Genomic DNA, 16,557 nt, shown 5'->3' with positions numbered 1-16,557 from the left:
ATATCTCAGAGCTATAGCCAGCGTGCTAGATCTTCTAATAAGTCAAATTATATATGAGTAAATGTTTTGAGTTTACATAGTATTTAATAAATATATAATATATAAATAAACTGCATTGTTTATATAGACAGGAAATAAGGAACATGGAATTATAGGAAATGCTCATATCAAGCTACTATAAAGCCACACTATCTCAAATAAAATATGCAAAGTGACTTATTTTGTATTGAAGCAGGAAACCCCTCCCTCCTTAGCTAAGACAATGCAGAGCTGTCTAATGAATGGAACAATTTGAAATGTGTGCATCTCTTCCATCTGACAAACAAAACCCAACAAAAGAGTTAGGGAAATTCACCAAAATGCCAGTAGTAATGGAAGTGACATTGCACGTCTTTTGACCTCCACTTTCACTGACACACACAAATTCACACACATACACTCTCTCACACATAAACGCACCCTCACTCGCGAGCACGCAGACAACATACATTTAAAAGCATTTTTTACTTACCTAAGTTGCCATGGAAGGGCATATTCCAGCCTATTGTACTCCATTTTTATTACACTATTAGTCAAAGATATATTTTCTTTATTCACTATTAGTATAATACCAAATTGACAGAAAATAAAGAGAGTGGAGCCCAAGTTGCCCCGTGTTCCTGGTACTGAATTTGCCACCTCTGATGACAGGGGTCACAAAGGCAGTACTAGGGGTAGCAAAGGGCAAGCCAGGGGTCACAACTGCGAACTCTAAATTATGTCTATGGGAAAATTATGGAACATGCGGTCGCAGAAAATAAGACTTGTCAGCCATTACGTTGTGCACTTCTGCCTGCTTTGTGAACTTTACAACCAAAAAAATGATGGGCAGGCTTCATATCAGCTCACTTCGGTACCTTAAAAATATGTTTATCAGCTTTTTACAACATACTTGAAACAAGGTTTGCCATCACGTGGCATAAAAAGTTCCAAGCAGCAGGGGTATACGTTACATTTCGCTTTGCTAGAATGTTGATTCTGTATCAACTTTTCACGGATGTCGATGCCTTTTTTTCACCTCCTTCGCTGTGGAAAAACCCTTGTGATTTTCTTTACATAAGGAACTAGAATCCATTGTGTTCCTTTTAAGGTCTGGCCTAGCGACACCTATAGCTGTTTCTGCAGCCTCATGTAATAAAAAAATACGACAATATAAAATAAATAGAGGGGCTATAGCTCATTCTTCTATATCTATTTGCCCAGTCACATGTTATTCACATTTTGCTTCCACCCATTACAGCGTACTGCACAGGGCAATGATTCAGACCACTTCAGCCACCAACTCTATTGCATAAAATTTTTTGCATTTCAGTGGCAACGCTGCTGGGCCATCACTCTATTTTGTCAACACTTTTTAAGTCTCGCCTAGGCATTGCTTGCACTGTCTCTTCGAGACATGCTGTATTCAGGATATGGGCATGAAGCTCCACCCACTTTCCCACTTTCCGGCCATCTTTTTAATTGGCTCCTGTCATTGTCCTTTGTAAATGGTGGTTTTTCATTGGTCAATAGGCTTAGTAGTCCCTCCTTAGTACCGCCTTTTATCTTCTTGTAACCTCCCTCGAGGACACCCCCGTTACATCGGTTGTTACTCCGTATGTTTTAATTACAGGCTTCAAGCACTATTTTCTTAAATGCCTTTCTCCTGCCTCCTGCAGGACATGCCTTCCTGCAATGTTTTTTTTATTCTCAGTTTAACCAGTGCAGCACAATGCAGCTGGAATAACAGCGGCCACGCCTTTTTTATATTAATTGCGATCACCGTAGTGGCCGCTTGCCTTTTTTTCTGTTTATTTACTTTTGTTACAATTGCAGCACCCGTGCTTTAGCTTTAAACATCTTAAGCTAAAGCGGGTGCCTTAATTGCTTCAAAAGTTAAGAAATCGATTTTTTTTTGTCTATTTCTTTACTTTTGAAGCAATTGCTGCACCTGCGCTTTAGCTTAAAAAGTTTAACCCCTTCAGTGCCCATGACGAGATAGTCTCGTCATGGAGTGCGGTTGCGCTGTGCCCATGACGAGACTATCTCGTCATGAACCCCGCCCGCTAATGCAACGGCCGGCACAGGGCGGGTAAAGGGCGGGGCACTGAAGGGGTTAAAGATAAAGCATGAGTGTCGCGGTCGATTTGCAATGCAATAGCTCTTGCGTTACTGAAAGTTTGAGCTATTGGCTAGCAGCGCCAGTAGCTCAAACTTTCAGTAATACAAGATCTATTGCATTGCAAATGCTTGTGTGCTTTATGGGTGTGCATATTTTTTGGTTTGTTTGTCCCCTCCCACACCCAGAGGAGCTTCCTGTTTGTTGGAGAAGTTCTTAAGTCTTTTTACTCTTCTGTAACACACCAAATGAAACACAATTTTCTACAACAGGTTCTTTAACCATTCACACTTTCTTACCAGGCCTTATAACTGTGACCGTCAATGTACACATAAGATCCATCCAGCAGAGAGCCAAACTGGGAGCGGTACTTATCAGAAGGAACTCATAACGGATATCAATTGGGGGACCTGTTAAAAAAATAAGCTAGGATTCCTTTGGCATTCTCCCAGGTGATTCGACACATGGGGAAAATGTGGCAGAGAGTGGTCAGGTGTATACTTAAGAGCCCCATATGCCCCAGACATGGATATTTGATCGCTGGTAAGCGCAAAAGAAGAGGCCCCCTATTAGTTAATATGAGTTTCCTTAAAGTAGGGCACAATGCAGCTGGAATAACAGCGGCCACGCCTTTTTTATATTAATTGCGATCACCGTAGTGGCCGCTTGCCTTTTTTTCTGTTTATTTACTTTTGTTACAATTGCAGCACCCGTGCTTTAGCTTTAAACATCTTATGCTAAAATAGGGGAAAAAAGGCGTGCAGCCGCCATTTATTTCCTATTTGTTTGCTTTTGTTACAATTGCGGCACCCGCGCTTTAGCTTTAAACATCTTAAGCTAAAGCGGGTGCCTTAATTGCTTCAAAAGTTAAGAAATCGATTTTTTTTTGTCTATTTCTTTACTTTTGAAGCAATTGCTGCACCTGCGCTTTAGCTTAAAAAGTTTAACCCCTTCAGTGCCCATGACGAGATAGTCTCGTCATGGAGCGCGGTTGCGCTGTGCCCATGACGAGACTATCTCGTCATGAACCCCGCCCGCTAATGCAACGGCCGGCACAGGGCGGGTAAAGGGCGGGGCACTGAAGGGGTTAAAGATAAAGCATGAGTGTCGCGGTCGATTTGCAATGCAATAGCTCTTGCGTTACTGAAAGTTTGAGCTATTGGCTAGCAGCGCCAGTAGCTCAAACTTTCAGTAATACAAGATCTATTGCATTGCAAATGCTTGTGTGCTTTATGGGTGTGCATATTTTTTGGTTTGTTTGTCCCCTCCCACACCCAGAGGAGCTTCCTGTTTGTTGGAGAAGTTCTTAAGTGTTTTTACTCTTCTGTAACACACCAAATGAAACACAATTTTCTACAACAGGTTCTTTAACCATTCACACTTTCTTACCAGGCCTTATAACTGTGACCGTCAATGTACACATAAGATCCATCCAGCAGAGAGCCAAACTGGGAGCGGTACTTATCAGAAGGAACTCATAACGGATATCAATTGGGGGACCTGTTAAAAAAATAAGCTAGGATTCCTTTGGCATTCTCCCAGGTGATTCGACACATGGGGAAAATGTGGCAGAGAGTGGTCAGGTGTATACTTAAGAGCCCCATATGCCCCAGACATGGATATTTGATCGCTGGTAAGCGCAAAAGAAGAGGCCCCCTATTAGTTAATATGAGTTTCCTTAAAGTAGGGAAACATATCAATCAATGTAAAGATTAAAGGCTACCATTCAATAAATGATAATTGAATGCTAATCAATAAACAATGAAAGTTTCAAAAAGAACCAAAGACAACTAATTATTTATCAAAAATACAAAATGAGCTTTTATTGAATATTAAACAATTAGAAAAAGTATAATAATAATTCATTCACTTTCATGTCCATCATGCAAACTCACAGACAAACTGAGAACAGTTTAAAAACATTGTTTTTGTGGTACCAGTTTGTACATCAATGATAGGTTAACATAATATATAAAAGGCAATTTCAATGGGAAGTTAAGTGGCACAAATTCGAATGACCGGTGGTTTTCTACGCGTGTTGCGGCACAACTGGGGTGCCTTCGTCAGGAAGAGGGCCACAGTGGAAACAATTGAAGAATTGACGATGATGTATGGAAGGCCAATCAAGTAGGACAAATAATGGAGACTATGCAAATCTTGATGTGTAATCTCAAATATCAAAGGCAAAGAGACGCTGTCAATACATCATAAGTAAATGAAAAATGTGAATCCTCCTGGTGTTTCAACAAAGAATTGCTGTATGTCTAATGGATTTTAGTTGGATGATGAATTAGACGTCATCATAAAAGCAAGATAGCGCCGAGTGTCAAGGGATGAGCGAAGATTACCTCTGCATATCCGGAATTGAATACAATGTTGTGCAGGTGAACGGACTCCTATAAATTCTGTATTGTTGATTCAAGAGTTATTTTGAGGCAATTCCGGGACACCGGATGTACGGTTCCTTCTTATTGCCAAAACGTTCGGCAACCATTTGGTTGTTGGTGCCATTTGCACAAATAGCACACACAATGATTATGGATAAATGGCAGGAGGGTGGTTGCTTAATGCTCTCTGATCTATATCCTGGAGATAGACTTATTTTTATGCAAGAGGCCCAGGAAGCATTCAATCTAGGTACAAGCCAATTCTTGCAATACGCCAAAATTGCAGCGCAATCGAGACAACTATGGCCCACCTTCCCGGAGGCACATGAGTGCACCCACACTCTGGTTACACTGCTAGAGATGGCAGGGGGCCGTAAATTAATAACTCACTTGTACCATGCACTCTGATCCGATAAACAGTTGCAGGCCCTGCCATTCGAAAAATGCCAGCCAACCCCAGGTCGAAGACCTGATCTCCCAGCGAGATTGGCACGCAGGGGTAAAAAAGGCTTAGGAAGTGCCCGTTTTCAATTGATCCAATATAACTATAGACCCATGACCTATTTGTCCCCCAAATGCCTACATGACATATACCCTACCAGAAACCCGCAGTGCCTGAGATGTCACTCAGTACCAGCAGACTTTTTCATATGACATGGCACTGCCCCGCAGTACAACAATACTGGACAGAAACTTTAGGTCAGCTGCGACAGACCACAGGTTGGCGAATCCCGCAGACAATAGAGATATGTCTTCTGGCCCTCCTCCCTGAGAATCCCCAAAAAAGGATTAGTAGGAGATATGCCACAATAGGCCTCCTCATAGAGAAAAGACAACTAGCAATCCACTGGATCAGTCCACGAGTTCCACCAAGCGAGGCCTGGGAGACGGACATGGTGGAGTGGGCATGGGCAGAATTATGCGGACGCGTAGGAACCCCAAGGCACAGGAAACACTAGCAATGGGCGGAGCAGACACGAGGCCTGCTTACATATACATCCTCAATTACGTGTTATTTTAGTGTATAGGAGGGATGGTGGGGGGGTTTCCACTGAGGGTCAAGGGCTATATCTTATGTTGCTTTTAATGCATCAGAAATGTGCACCTAATCGACCTTTTAGTGGACTGTCTCCATGTGTTATAAAAAATTAAAATAAAGATTTAAAAAAAATCCATGCAGCAGGTCCATTAATCTTCGTGGGGGCTTTAGTACTCTTCATACCTATAACCAGCCTTTTGCACCCCTCTCTCCAGCAAGTACCTTTAACCCACACAGCTATATTAGCATTATTCGCGTTACCCTTACATCGGTGCAGACAGAGCTTAACCCGCTGTGCTAATTTCTCAGGATGTGAACCTGGGACACGCAGCTTACTCAAAGAACTCTACAGGAGACCCATTAATCCAAATACATTCTGTCCAGGATTTGAGCATTTACCCTCGTATTACACAAATGTATCCACAGCAGATGCTCAACACAAGACTAGAGGCTCAAGGGCTGGCCCGCCAGTTGTTCTCTGGTCTGCATCGGGAGCACCGGGGAAGCATGCCCAGTTCCGTCACGCATGATGGCACCCAATGGCTGTGGGCAAGATGCATTAACCCCCTCCTCTGTTCTCTGCCCATGACACCCCAATGTCCCCTACGACACCACATGACTCAGCTGCTGGTAACCTGCTGCAGGCCATAGTCCAGGCATAGGGACATCAAGAATAGACACAGACAGACAGCAGCTAGAACACTTGCTTGGCAAGTCAGTCAACAAACTCTTGCTGCCTGAGGGTCCTGGCCTGCCACTGAAAAGTTCACCTCTCATGTCGTACTTTAGTAAGGCGTCCTTACCAATAGGTGAAACCCCTCCTCGCTGACCATTTCAAGGCCCAGGCAGACCTTTGAATCCTTTTATCTTTGGCAAGTTATTAAGTCTGGCTAGATACAGCTTTTTTGTGAGTCAGTTTATTTAAATGGTGCATTTTTAAAATGCAAGCTAACAAAAAAAATTCTCTTCCAAAAAAAAACTAATGGAAACGTATGCTCAGCTGCAAATGTTCTATATATAATTGCATTAAGGGTGCAGTACCTTATGTGCCTAATAGTGGTCCCTATACCACTCTACAGGGACACCTAATAGCCTGTGGTACTGCACCCTTTCCTTGCTTGGTGGAATTTTAATTACTTATGCTACTGCTGGGATATTTTTTAACAAAAAAAAGAAATTAGCATTTGCAACACCAATAGCTCAAAGTTTCACTAATGCAAGACCTATTGCATTGCAAATGCTTGTTTTCTTTTCTTTTTCTATCCTCTTTATATTTTATTTAGCCTTCCTTGTGTGTTAAAACTGTAGGCCTGATTTAAAGCTGGGTGGATAGGTACTCCGTCACAAACAAGCCAGGTAGCCCTTTCGCCTTATTACCAGGGCCATAGGATTTAATGCACTTGTAATAAGACTGATGAGATAGCTGTCATATTTATGATGGAGTAACCTGTCTGCCAAAACTCTAAATCAGACTCTCGGCCGTCAGGTTACAGTAATTCATATCCAATAGTACATTAGTTTTGTGCCAATACAAATCATATGGCCATGTGAGGTGCATTAAATATAAAAAGGGTATCTATATCTAATGTAAATACACCCCTGTGTTAGGAAACACCTGTATTGATCTATTACAATTATATGTAACAACTATTTTTACATTTTAAAATGTTATTTTTGGTGTATGCCTTGTAATAGCAATGTAAAATGTAACCACTGCACCAGTTTGCCAAGGCCAGAACAGATGGATGTTCCAATGATTGTTCTGTATGAAGCCCAGTCTTTTACCCTCCCTTCACGCCACTCTACCCAATCTTCTTTCAATTGCGGTCTGACATTTTGTTTTCTTGTTACAGGCTTTTCTTGAGATGGCGTTTTCCGAGGCAGCGCAGGCCATGGTGCAGTTCTACAAGGAGACACCTGCCATGATAAATGATGAAAAATTACTTATTCGCATTTCTAAAAGATACAGGGAACTTCAGCTAAAGGTAACTTCTTGGTTAATAAGTCTGTGCCATTTTCATTTGTTCTACATCTCCTGTACTACTACAGGAGTTTGCTGCTTTGTTACTCATCCTTCTAAATCAATATTAAGTGGCAAAGACACATATAGCTATTCCTGTCTGTCTTCAAAGAGGGTAAGAGTCGTTCAGAAACCCTTTGGCCTTTATTATTTCCGCGTTGGTTTTGGGTGTGTCTTTTGGCTTTATTTTTTATACAAACTATCTTGAGTTATGTGGCACCAAAACAAAGGGCCTTATTTTGGCTTTTGAAGGAGGCCTGCCATCTCGTCAATTCCTGACGTTTGCCGGCCTGTTGGGTGACCGCCTGCCTGCTGGGGATATCTCTCCGCAGAGGCTCCTTTCAGAGCAATGAAGTTGTAGAGTGGGTTTATGTTTAAATTGCCCACTTAGCAAACGTTTCTAAGAAAACAAACTCTCAAAGCGAGTTTGTTTTCTGTGGACCAGTTGCACAGGGAGCCTTTCCCCTGCACGTAGGGGCCATTTCACATTTTCTCTGCCCTTTTCCACTATGTATTGAATTGCATCCACCGGCAGGAATTAATAATGCCGATCATCCCTCCCTCACTAATATACTGTGACCATCACTGTTGCCCAGCATCCTGTAGCAAATGGACCACTGAGTCGGCGATTACTGCTCACAGAGCCAGGCTAGGCTCCACTGGTGGTATCCCAGCAGTCCCCCCACTCTAAGTAGAGTTGGTAAACTGCATGTTTGGCAGGGTGGGAGGACTGATGGTCCCTTACCTCACCCACCTCTAATTAAGGTCCACCATTCTGATTTGTGGAGAATACATCACCTTTTGAACCTTGAGTGTTAGCCAGATATGTTAGGTTCTTACCCCATGATATTGGTCAGATCAGTGTGCAGCTGGATGAAGACTAACTCTGCTCCATCAAACATGTTCAGGTTTTAAATCCTTCATTCAAAAACCCAGGGCCTTCCTAAAGTACAGCCTTACTCCTGGCCAGCATCATTGTAACCTCAAGGGTGTCCCTGTGCTTAGAATAAAGTAATGGTTTGTATTTGGATTTCTCCAGTATTTGATTCATTGCCTGCAGCTGCTTCTAAGTGTCACTGCTCAGTCAGTGGTGGTGGATTGTGGCTAATCACCACTAAAACATGTTTTGCAGCTACATGGCATCCAGTCAACCTAAACATTCACCATAAAGGTTTGTGCATAGTTCACAACCACCTTTGCTTGTGAACTATTTTGTATTGTGTATTTCAGTGCTGTAATTGTCAAAGCCTTTCGTACATACGGTTTTGCAGCACAAATCTTTACTGGATTCACATGCTAAGCATTATTCCGCCATCTATTGGTTGAGTCTGAAATTCTCCTCTGTTTTGTAGTCCTTCTTCAATTTTTTGTTGTTGCTGCGGGTCGACAGACCCCCATTTGGTGTATCCTGAGATAAGAATTTCCTCTACTGTTTCGAGAATGCCCAGACAGGGCCTCCCTGTGTGGCCTAATGGAGAAACTCCATTCCAGTTCTGCTGAAATTGCCACCACAAATTCTCGCAGAAGGACCACCACATGGTCTGCCCGTAGACCATCGAACCAACAACTGTAACATCTGCTCTGTGTTCTTGTCAAAGACGCTGAGGGTGAAAGAGAGGCAGAACCAAGCATGTCATACCATGCAGGGACAGCAGATGACTCTATCCCTAAGAGACATGGGTCTGTTGAGCGACAAAGAGGAAAACATTGCGGAAAGTGTCACGGGTGAAACATTGGACGCCAACTAGAGGAAGGTCAATGTCGAAGCCCAGGCAACCAAGAAGATCAAGAGACTGGAGGCAAGAGAGTCATCAACTTTGAAGAAATTGCCTGAGTCGTCAAAATCAGACGCATCAGCATCACAGGGAGCCTCGGCATCAAAACACTCCCCACCGCAGGCATACCCCGGAAAAGAGAACCCCTCAGATTCCTAAAAAAAAAAGGGACACCACACGAGGAAGATCTCCTGAAAAAACACAGTCGTCGAAAGATGGAGGGGGGAAAAATGCTTTGACGTCGAAAAAGGAGAGATCGGGAGAAGAACACCAAAGCCCAACTGAGACATTTTAAAAGGAATCTTCGCCATCGAAGAGAAAGATGACAATAATCCTCGATACTGAAGAAAACGCGGCAGAAATCAAGAAAGAAGAAGAGGCGTCTCAAGGCCAAAATGGTTACCCTTCTCCAATAGAAACAGGACTTTGAAGAATCTCTAAAAGGATTTCGAATTGCGCCGAAGACTTCAATGCCAAAAGATTAGGGCAAAAAAGAGGTAGAAGTGATCGAGCCTCCTTTAACTCCAGAGCCACAGGAGGAGGAAGAGGAACTCTTCTACTTCACACCTAGCAAAACATCACCAACACATGCCTCAATTCGGCATTAGATGCTGCAGACACATCCAGCCTCCAGATGATGATGGGCATCACCCTACGCCATCACCAATGGCTGTGAATTAGGAGGTTCAATCTTGCGGCACAGGTGAACATACTAAATGACACCTTGAATCAGCTCAAGAAAGACAATTAAACTGTAAAATCAATGGGAACATTGAAGTTTCGAGGAGGTATGCGAAGGGGAACAGTACCATCGTGCAGGCCTACGGGGAGAGGCAGGTTCCAGTTGGGAATATCCCACTTGACTTTCCAGGAAAACAGTCATACATCTACACCCCAGCAGAGTTGACAATACCAGCTACAATAACGACAGTCCTTTTGTGGAAGAACACAGGAAAGGGGACAGTCACATAGGAGTAGCACAACACCCACCAGCAAGTGACTTCACAAGAGTCCACAACCACTCACAAACAACACCAGTGAGAAGCATAAACAGAGAGCTTGACCTCTTAACATCATCGCTGCTTATGACGGAGTGGTTCCGTCATGCGCGTCGGTCGCACTGTGCGCATGACGGAACCACTCCCTGAAAAACATAGTAAAAATATATCTCTTTGTACTATCTGTGACTCACTTTTGTAAAGTAGTTTCCAAAAATAAATATATGGGTATCATTTATTCCCATTGTTATGTTATGTGTATTTGTAAGGCACACTATCACCCACAAGGGTATCCTGGCATTGAGTGTGTGTGTGTGCCTGGCCCAAAGCCAGGTCTTCAACTTCTTGCACAATTCAAGAACAGGAGAGGAGGCTCTGATGTGGACCGGGCCGGCTCTAGGGCTTTGCGATCTTCGCCCCCGAACCAGGGCTGACTTCTGGGGGCGCTGTATTGTCAAATATATTGTGGATTTAAAAGCACCTGCTGCAGTGTTTCCTTCCTACAGCAATTTTTGAGCAACAATGAAAATGTCAAGATAACTCTGGTGATTAATGAACCTGCTGAGGAGCAATCGAGTTTTGTCTAGTGAAAGTTTTGACTCATCATAAAGTAGCCCAGAGGGTCAGTATGCCTGCTGCAAAGCACATGCACCATGCAGATCACAGACGTGCACATAATGTAAATAGTTCAGTGGGTTATTGCTATTGTTGGAGACATCCTTTTGTTATTTGCAATTTATGAATTAAAATCCTAATATAGATTAGTGAGTTATTAACTGTCATCAAAGAACTTTGTGGAAAGTGCACGGTATAGGTTAGAGCGTTATGATTTTCCCCCCAGTGTTTCATTATACTAATGCAGCAAAAAGGGTTCAGTTGGTTAAAAATCTATTCATATTAGTAAAGGCAACCCCCAAGCATGGTGGTACGTTTTAAATTCTGAGTTTGTGCTTCTCCAGATCAAGCACTCTTAAACTGTACTGCCTACCAGTATGGATGACATGTGACTCCTATACGTTGTAGTCCTCTTTCATATGTAACATTTCCTATACACTGATTTGCAAACGTGTGATTCCTTGTCTCTGAGTAACGTGTGAGTGATGAAAACTGCTCTGGCGCCCTACACTGGCATGAGTAGCGTGATGAAACAGAAGAAAAGCATGGTTGAGAAAGTGGGTATGGAGACTTAAGGGTCACTGTTAAAGGGTGGTAGTAGGGAATTCCTGGAGAAGGAGGTCATTGGGTGCGCCAACAAACATATTCGCACTGGCCACCACTATCCCTAAAGCTGGCCCTGGATGTGGAGAGGAGGTCGTTCCAAGCTTTAGGAGCGATGTAAGAGAACACTCGTCTTCCAGATCTGGTTCTATGTATGCGTGGGATGTTGACGAGAAGGAGTCCTGCAGATGGCTGATTCATTGATAAGCATAAACACGTTCACTAGCTGACACTCGTTTTAATGATCTAATTTCCTGCAGTGAAATGAAAGCGTGATGTATCAAAATCGTGGCACTCAAACCTGTTTCAAGGATCACAGTACATGTCTTCCTGCTTTTGCATTGTTGAATTTTCAGACTAAGAATGCATTCCTGTATGTGAAATTATTGGTGACAACTTGGTGTACAAGGGAGTACTGTATTTCGTATCAAGCTGAATTTCATAACACTCAACTTTTTAGGTCTCGCCTGACCCAGCGCATGCGCTGGTCTGGCGAGACTTATTGAGAGGGCTCCAAAATGTGCTACCAGGCCAGCATAGAGCTACAGTGCATGTGCGCGGGCGCGCGCGCCGCGTTTTACCGCAATTACTTTCACTTTCGCGGCCGCAAGGCCGCTTTGATGTTGATCACGATCGCAATCACGATCACTTTCACTTTCTCGGCCGCAAGGCCGCTTGGCATAGCCAATAGGTCTCGCTTTAGGGACCTTATAAGTATTTAGTTACGCAACTGTTGCATGGCTAAACACTTATAAGGTCCCAAAGGCGAGACCTATTGGCTATGCCAATGCTTGTTATATTTCCTGCTGATATTTTCTGTAGAATGCGAGCTACACGTTTTTCATTCTGGTTCAATATAGTGGAATGATCATCATGAAAACATATAGTAGCTACAAATGATAAGGCAAATAACTTGACGTAAATGCCAATCATTTCACTGTAGTTTGCATGCAAAAATCCAGATTACAGCCATAAAGCTGAATGTTCTTTTCCATTTAGAAACCAGGGAAGGCTGTTGAAGCGATTATCTACGACATGCACTCGCAGAGGGAAAGAGACATCTTCAAGGACTCAGACAAGTGAGTAGTTTGTAAAATGTAATACCATAGCTTCAAAAAAACACCACCTTACATTAAAGAGCAATGGAAGCACATTGGGCAAACGTTCTAAAATTACCCAAAAAACGAGTCAGAATTTGCTTGCCAGGTAGTTTGTGCTAAGTCTAGGTCTGGAAGATGAATTTCACATCAGTGGCAGCGTTCAAATTTTATGAATGGTACTCGTGATAGAATAATATGGTGTCCCAGAGCGTAATCGGCAAACCTGTGACAATTTGTAGAAAAGGGACTTAGAAAAATCCACGTCTGAACACCTGCAAAAATGTCACTCTAATGTAGGGAAGTTATGGACCTGAAGTACAAAGACATTTTGTAGTGACAATGGATGTGAGTCACAAAATCACAGGGTGTGCAACAGAAAAATACCTTTTGATGTTTTACAAAAGCCCTTTTCCAAGTGGAAAAGTTGAATTGCAAATATGAGGAGGCGTGAAAGGTAAGTACCATACCTATCCGCAATTCAGGGAGGAATGCATTTGTGGTTTGTGATCACAATTGATCAGATATCGACACCTCAAAGGCAGTAGTATCTCAGTTGCAAAGGGGAAGCTGTCCCATGGGATTTCTTCCCCTTTCGTAGTTGTGAGCGTGATCTCGGGGGGAGCAGGCAGTGACCCAGATGACTGCTGCCTGGTCTCCACAGTGTCTTCCAAAACGGGGAACTCTTTTTTAAAAACAGCTGCAGTCCCATTAATGGACAAAGGGTGCATACAAAAATGTTCCTGTTTGGGAATGCAAATGGATGGATGGTGGTCTGCTGTCCCTTGTAGACCTCCATCTCTGCAGTTGCAGACAATAACAGGGGGTCTCAAACTGCAATCAGCCTAATTGATACTCATCCGGCAGGTGTCAACCTACAAATTGCTATGTGACCTGTTAGTACATAGGTTGCATATGTTTCATCACAAATTGCATTCCGATTCGCAAACAAGTTGGTGTGCAAATTTCACATCCCTGGTATGTTAAAGGGAATAGTACATCAGGCCGCTAATACCTGGGCGCATCTGGGTGGACATTGGTGGAACTGTCCCGATTTTATGGAAGTCATGATTTCCTGAGAAAGGTCAAGGGAGAGGATTGGATGAGGACTTCATCCGGAAGAGAAGTCCAGCTCTTGTAATGCTTTTCTCTTGAGTCTTCAATCGTTTATCCAAAGTTCTGTGATAGCCTCTTCGGATAGCCGAAAGGGGGTTTAGGTTACACACATGCCTGGTCTCATTAGTAGTGTCAGGTAGACATCTCAGGGATTCCAACAGAACAAGATACTCTGAGGTGCAATGCAAGGAGTTCCAAGTAAGTTAAGGGGATAACCCTGGCTGAAGTACTGGACTATAACCATAAGCTCAATGAAGATAATTGAGCAGTCTGGATACTGAAGTCTTAAAATACTGGGACCTTGGTGTGTAGACCAGTGGCAAATCCAGATTGTTTCCTTTTAGCTCTGTCTCTATTTCATCCTGAGCTATGGGTTCAATAACACAATCCGCATCAGCATTCACCTTCCCACGGTATTGCTTATTTCATGTTCATTTAACAATTACATTTAATCTATTGTATTTGCTATGCATTATAATGTATGAAAGCCGGATGGAGTTACGTACATAAACTGACCATGGTGTTTGAACATTATATATCATTGTTATGTCAGAGCCTGTACTGACCTCTTTTCCTTAAATTTCAGCTATAAAATATCAATGCTTAAGACAGTCATTATATATTTTAAAGTTGTGATATAGGATGGCTGGAGACATCAATTGTGCCTAAGGTTCAGTGGCCCGGTGCTCAAATGCATCAGGGTGCCCATGAACCCTGAATATTGCTGTGTTTTACTACCCAACCACAGTCGGTAGACCAATTTCCTTGCCTGCACCAGGGCCAATGCCGCCCTATTGTTACTTAGCCTTTCTTTGTGTATGTTCAATAGTGCTTTTACACGAGCACAGTGTTTACATTTGTGTTTTTTGTAGCATATACAGGACTGAAAGGACAAGGTCTCGCAGCCCGATCAGCCGCTCCCTGTCTCCACCGTCCCACAACACAAGCTTCACTTCCTGCAGTTCAACACACAGTCCTCTAGTCACGTCGCGAGCAGAATGGGGAAATGGACGAGAGCCAAGGGATCAGCCATTGTACTCTAGGCGAGAGGAGGAGAGAGAAGCTGGTCCTCGAAGGGACAACGGGGATGTGAGAAGGGATAGGACGGACTTATGGGTTCATGAGAGGAAACATTACCCACGTCAGCTAGACAAGCAGGAGGTGGATGACCGAATGGAAGGATCCAGAGGGTATCGCGAAAAACACTCGAAGCACTGCTCTCCAGGAGGTCTACACTCGTCTTCTGGACATAAAAACAGGGACGATGAATATCACAGGAAGGAACCCAGGCCAAAATCTGACAAATATTCAAAGCAACATCCCCATGATGCCATAATAAGGGCAAAAAGGAAAGAAGAGGGGCGGTTGAGGGAAGGAAAGGGTTCTCATAGTGAGGATCCAAGCAAGGATAGCCACTCTGATCACAGGTCTAGTAAAACATCTGAAAGTTCACGACAAAAACACAGTGGTGAGAAAACCAAGAGCAAGAAAGAAGAGAAAGACCAAGATGGCAAAGATGATTCAAATGAAGAGGGAGCAGCGGAAGAAAAAGAGATCAGTGAGGTAATTGTTGAACATAAACTTTTGATAATAAGAAAGCACCATGTTCATAAAGCTAAAATAAAACTTTTATGAGTTTTTATTGAATGTTAGAAAAGTAAGAGTCAGAAAAACTGTATGTGCACTGCAGGAATCGGTCATATCCATGTAATGGCCAGCTCCGATACTAGACATGAACTTGGCAGGCTTGCTGAATCACTATTGAAGTGGTGTGATATAGGATTTCATATAAAAGACATGTTGACATAAGGTAAACCAATCGAGAATATTGAGAAAAACAGCATTCATAGATGAGCAGCATGAAGCATACATGAGGAACAGTGATAGGTAGAGCTGATGAATATGCCTTTTTGTTTTCCCCGTTTTACTGTTCAACACAAAGTGGTCTAAGGCTCCATCCATGACCTCTCGGACCTCAACTCTGAATTTTTGAAAATGAGGCAACCACTTTTAGAAAGTTATACTCTTTCAAATGGTGTTTGCATTGTCAAGGACAAGTTTAGAACCTTTTTTTCAGGTATATTGCCAGCCCTGAGTGATCCAGGAGACATGAATATATCTCCGGCCCTGCATTTGCATCTTCTGCACTTGAGATGTCGGTATCTGATCAAATGCGATCACAAACCACTGATGCTTTACTCTGAATTGCAGAGTAACTTCCTTTCACTCTCCCACCTATTTGAAAATCGGACAAGGTCACATCTTCAGCAATCACTCAACAGACTAAACTAATCATAAGTCACTGCTCTAAATTTTGAAGCATGCGTAAATACATCAGTGTGCCATGGACACAAACTTGCATTGATGGCCCCCATCGCACACGAACAGATGAACCCGCTTCTCCCCCACTACACTGAGGGCCTAATTAAGAATCTGGAGGTCTGCTGACCGCCAGACTCGTGGTGAGGCGGTGTTGAATGTGATCCTACTGCCACATTACGATCCTGGCGGTCGTGCCACCCTGGGACCGCCAAAGAGGCCAGGGAACTGCCATTCCCTGGCGGTGCCGCGGCGGTCTTGAGGCAATAATATGCTTGGAAGGACCGCCGCACTGCCACTGATTTCATGAAGGTCTTTCTTCCATGAAAAGAGTGGCATTGAGGAAAGAAAGGGGGCTCAACAGAGTCCCCTTGTGCCTCACTCCATGTGGATGTAAACAAGAGGGCACAACTTGTGCCTGCCTGTGTGCATGCACTCCCAGGTCCAGCAT

At 43.2% G+C, this 16,557-nt stretch overlaps 1 protein-coding gene across 2 annotated transcripts in view; it reads left to right on the top strand.

Annotated features, from left to right (window-relative positions):
* The window catches only part of RBM20 (RNA binding motif protein 20), a 422,608-nt gene that overhangs the window by 345,686 nt on the left and 60,365 nt on the right, over nt 1-16,557 (top strand). For both annotated transcript variants that reach the window (XM_085603428.1, XM_085603429.1), the window contains exons 7-9: nt 7,417-7,548; nt 12,574-12,653; nt 14,660-15,350. In XM_085603428.1, coding sequence (XP_085459554.1) covers nt 7,417-7,548; nt 12,574-12,653; nt 14,660-15,350 — 903 coding nt within the window. The remainder of the gene's footprint in view (nt 1-7,416; nt 7,549-12,573; nt 12,654-14,659; nt 15,351-16,557) is intronic.

This window comes from Triturus cristatus, chromosome 1_2 (genome assembly GCF_964204655.1).
Source record: "Triturus cristatus chromosome 1_2, aTriCri1.1, whole genome shotgun sequence".
NCBI lineage: Eukaryota > Metazoa > Chordata > Amphibia > Caudata > Salamandridae > Triturus > Triturus cristatus.
This window is presented reverse-complemented; position numbering and strand designations above follow the sequence as displayed.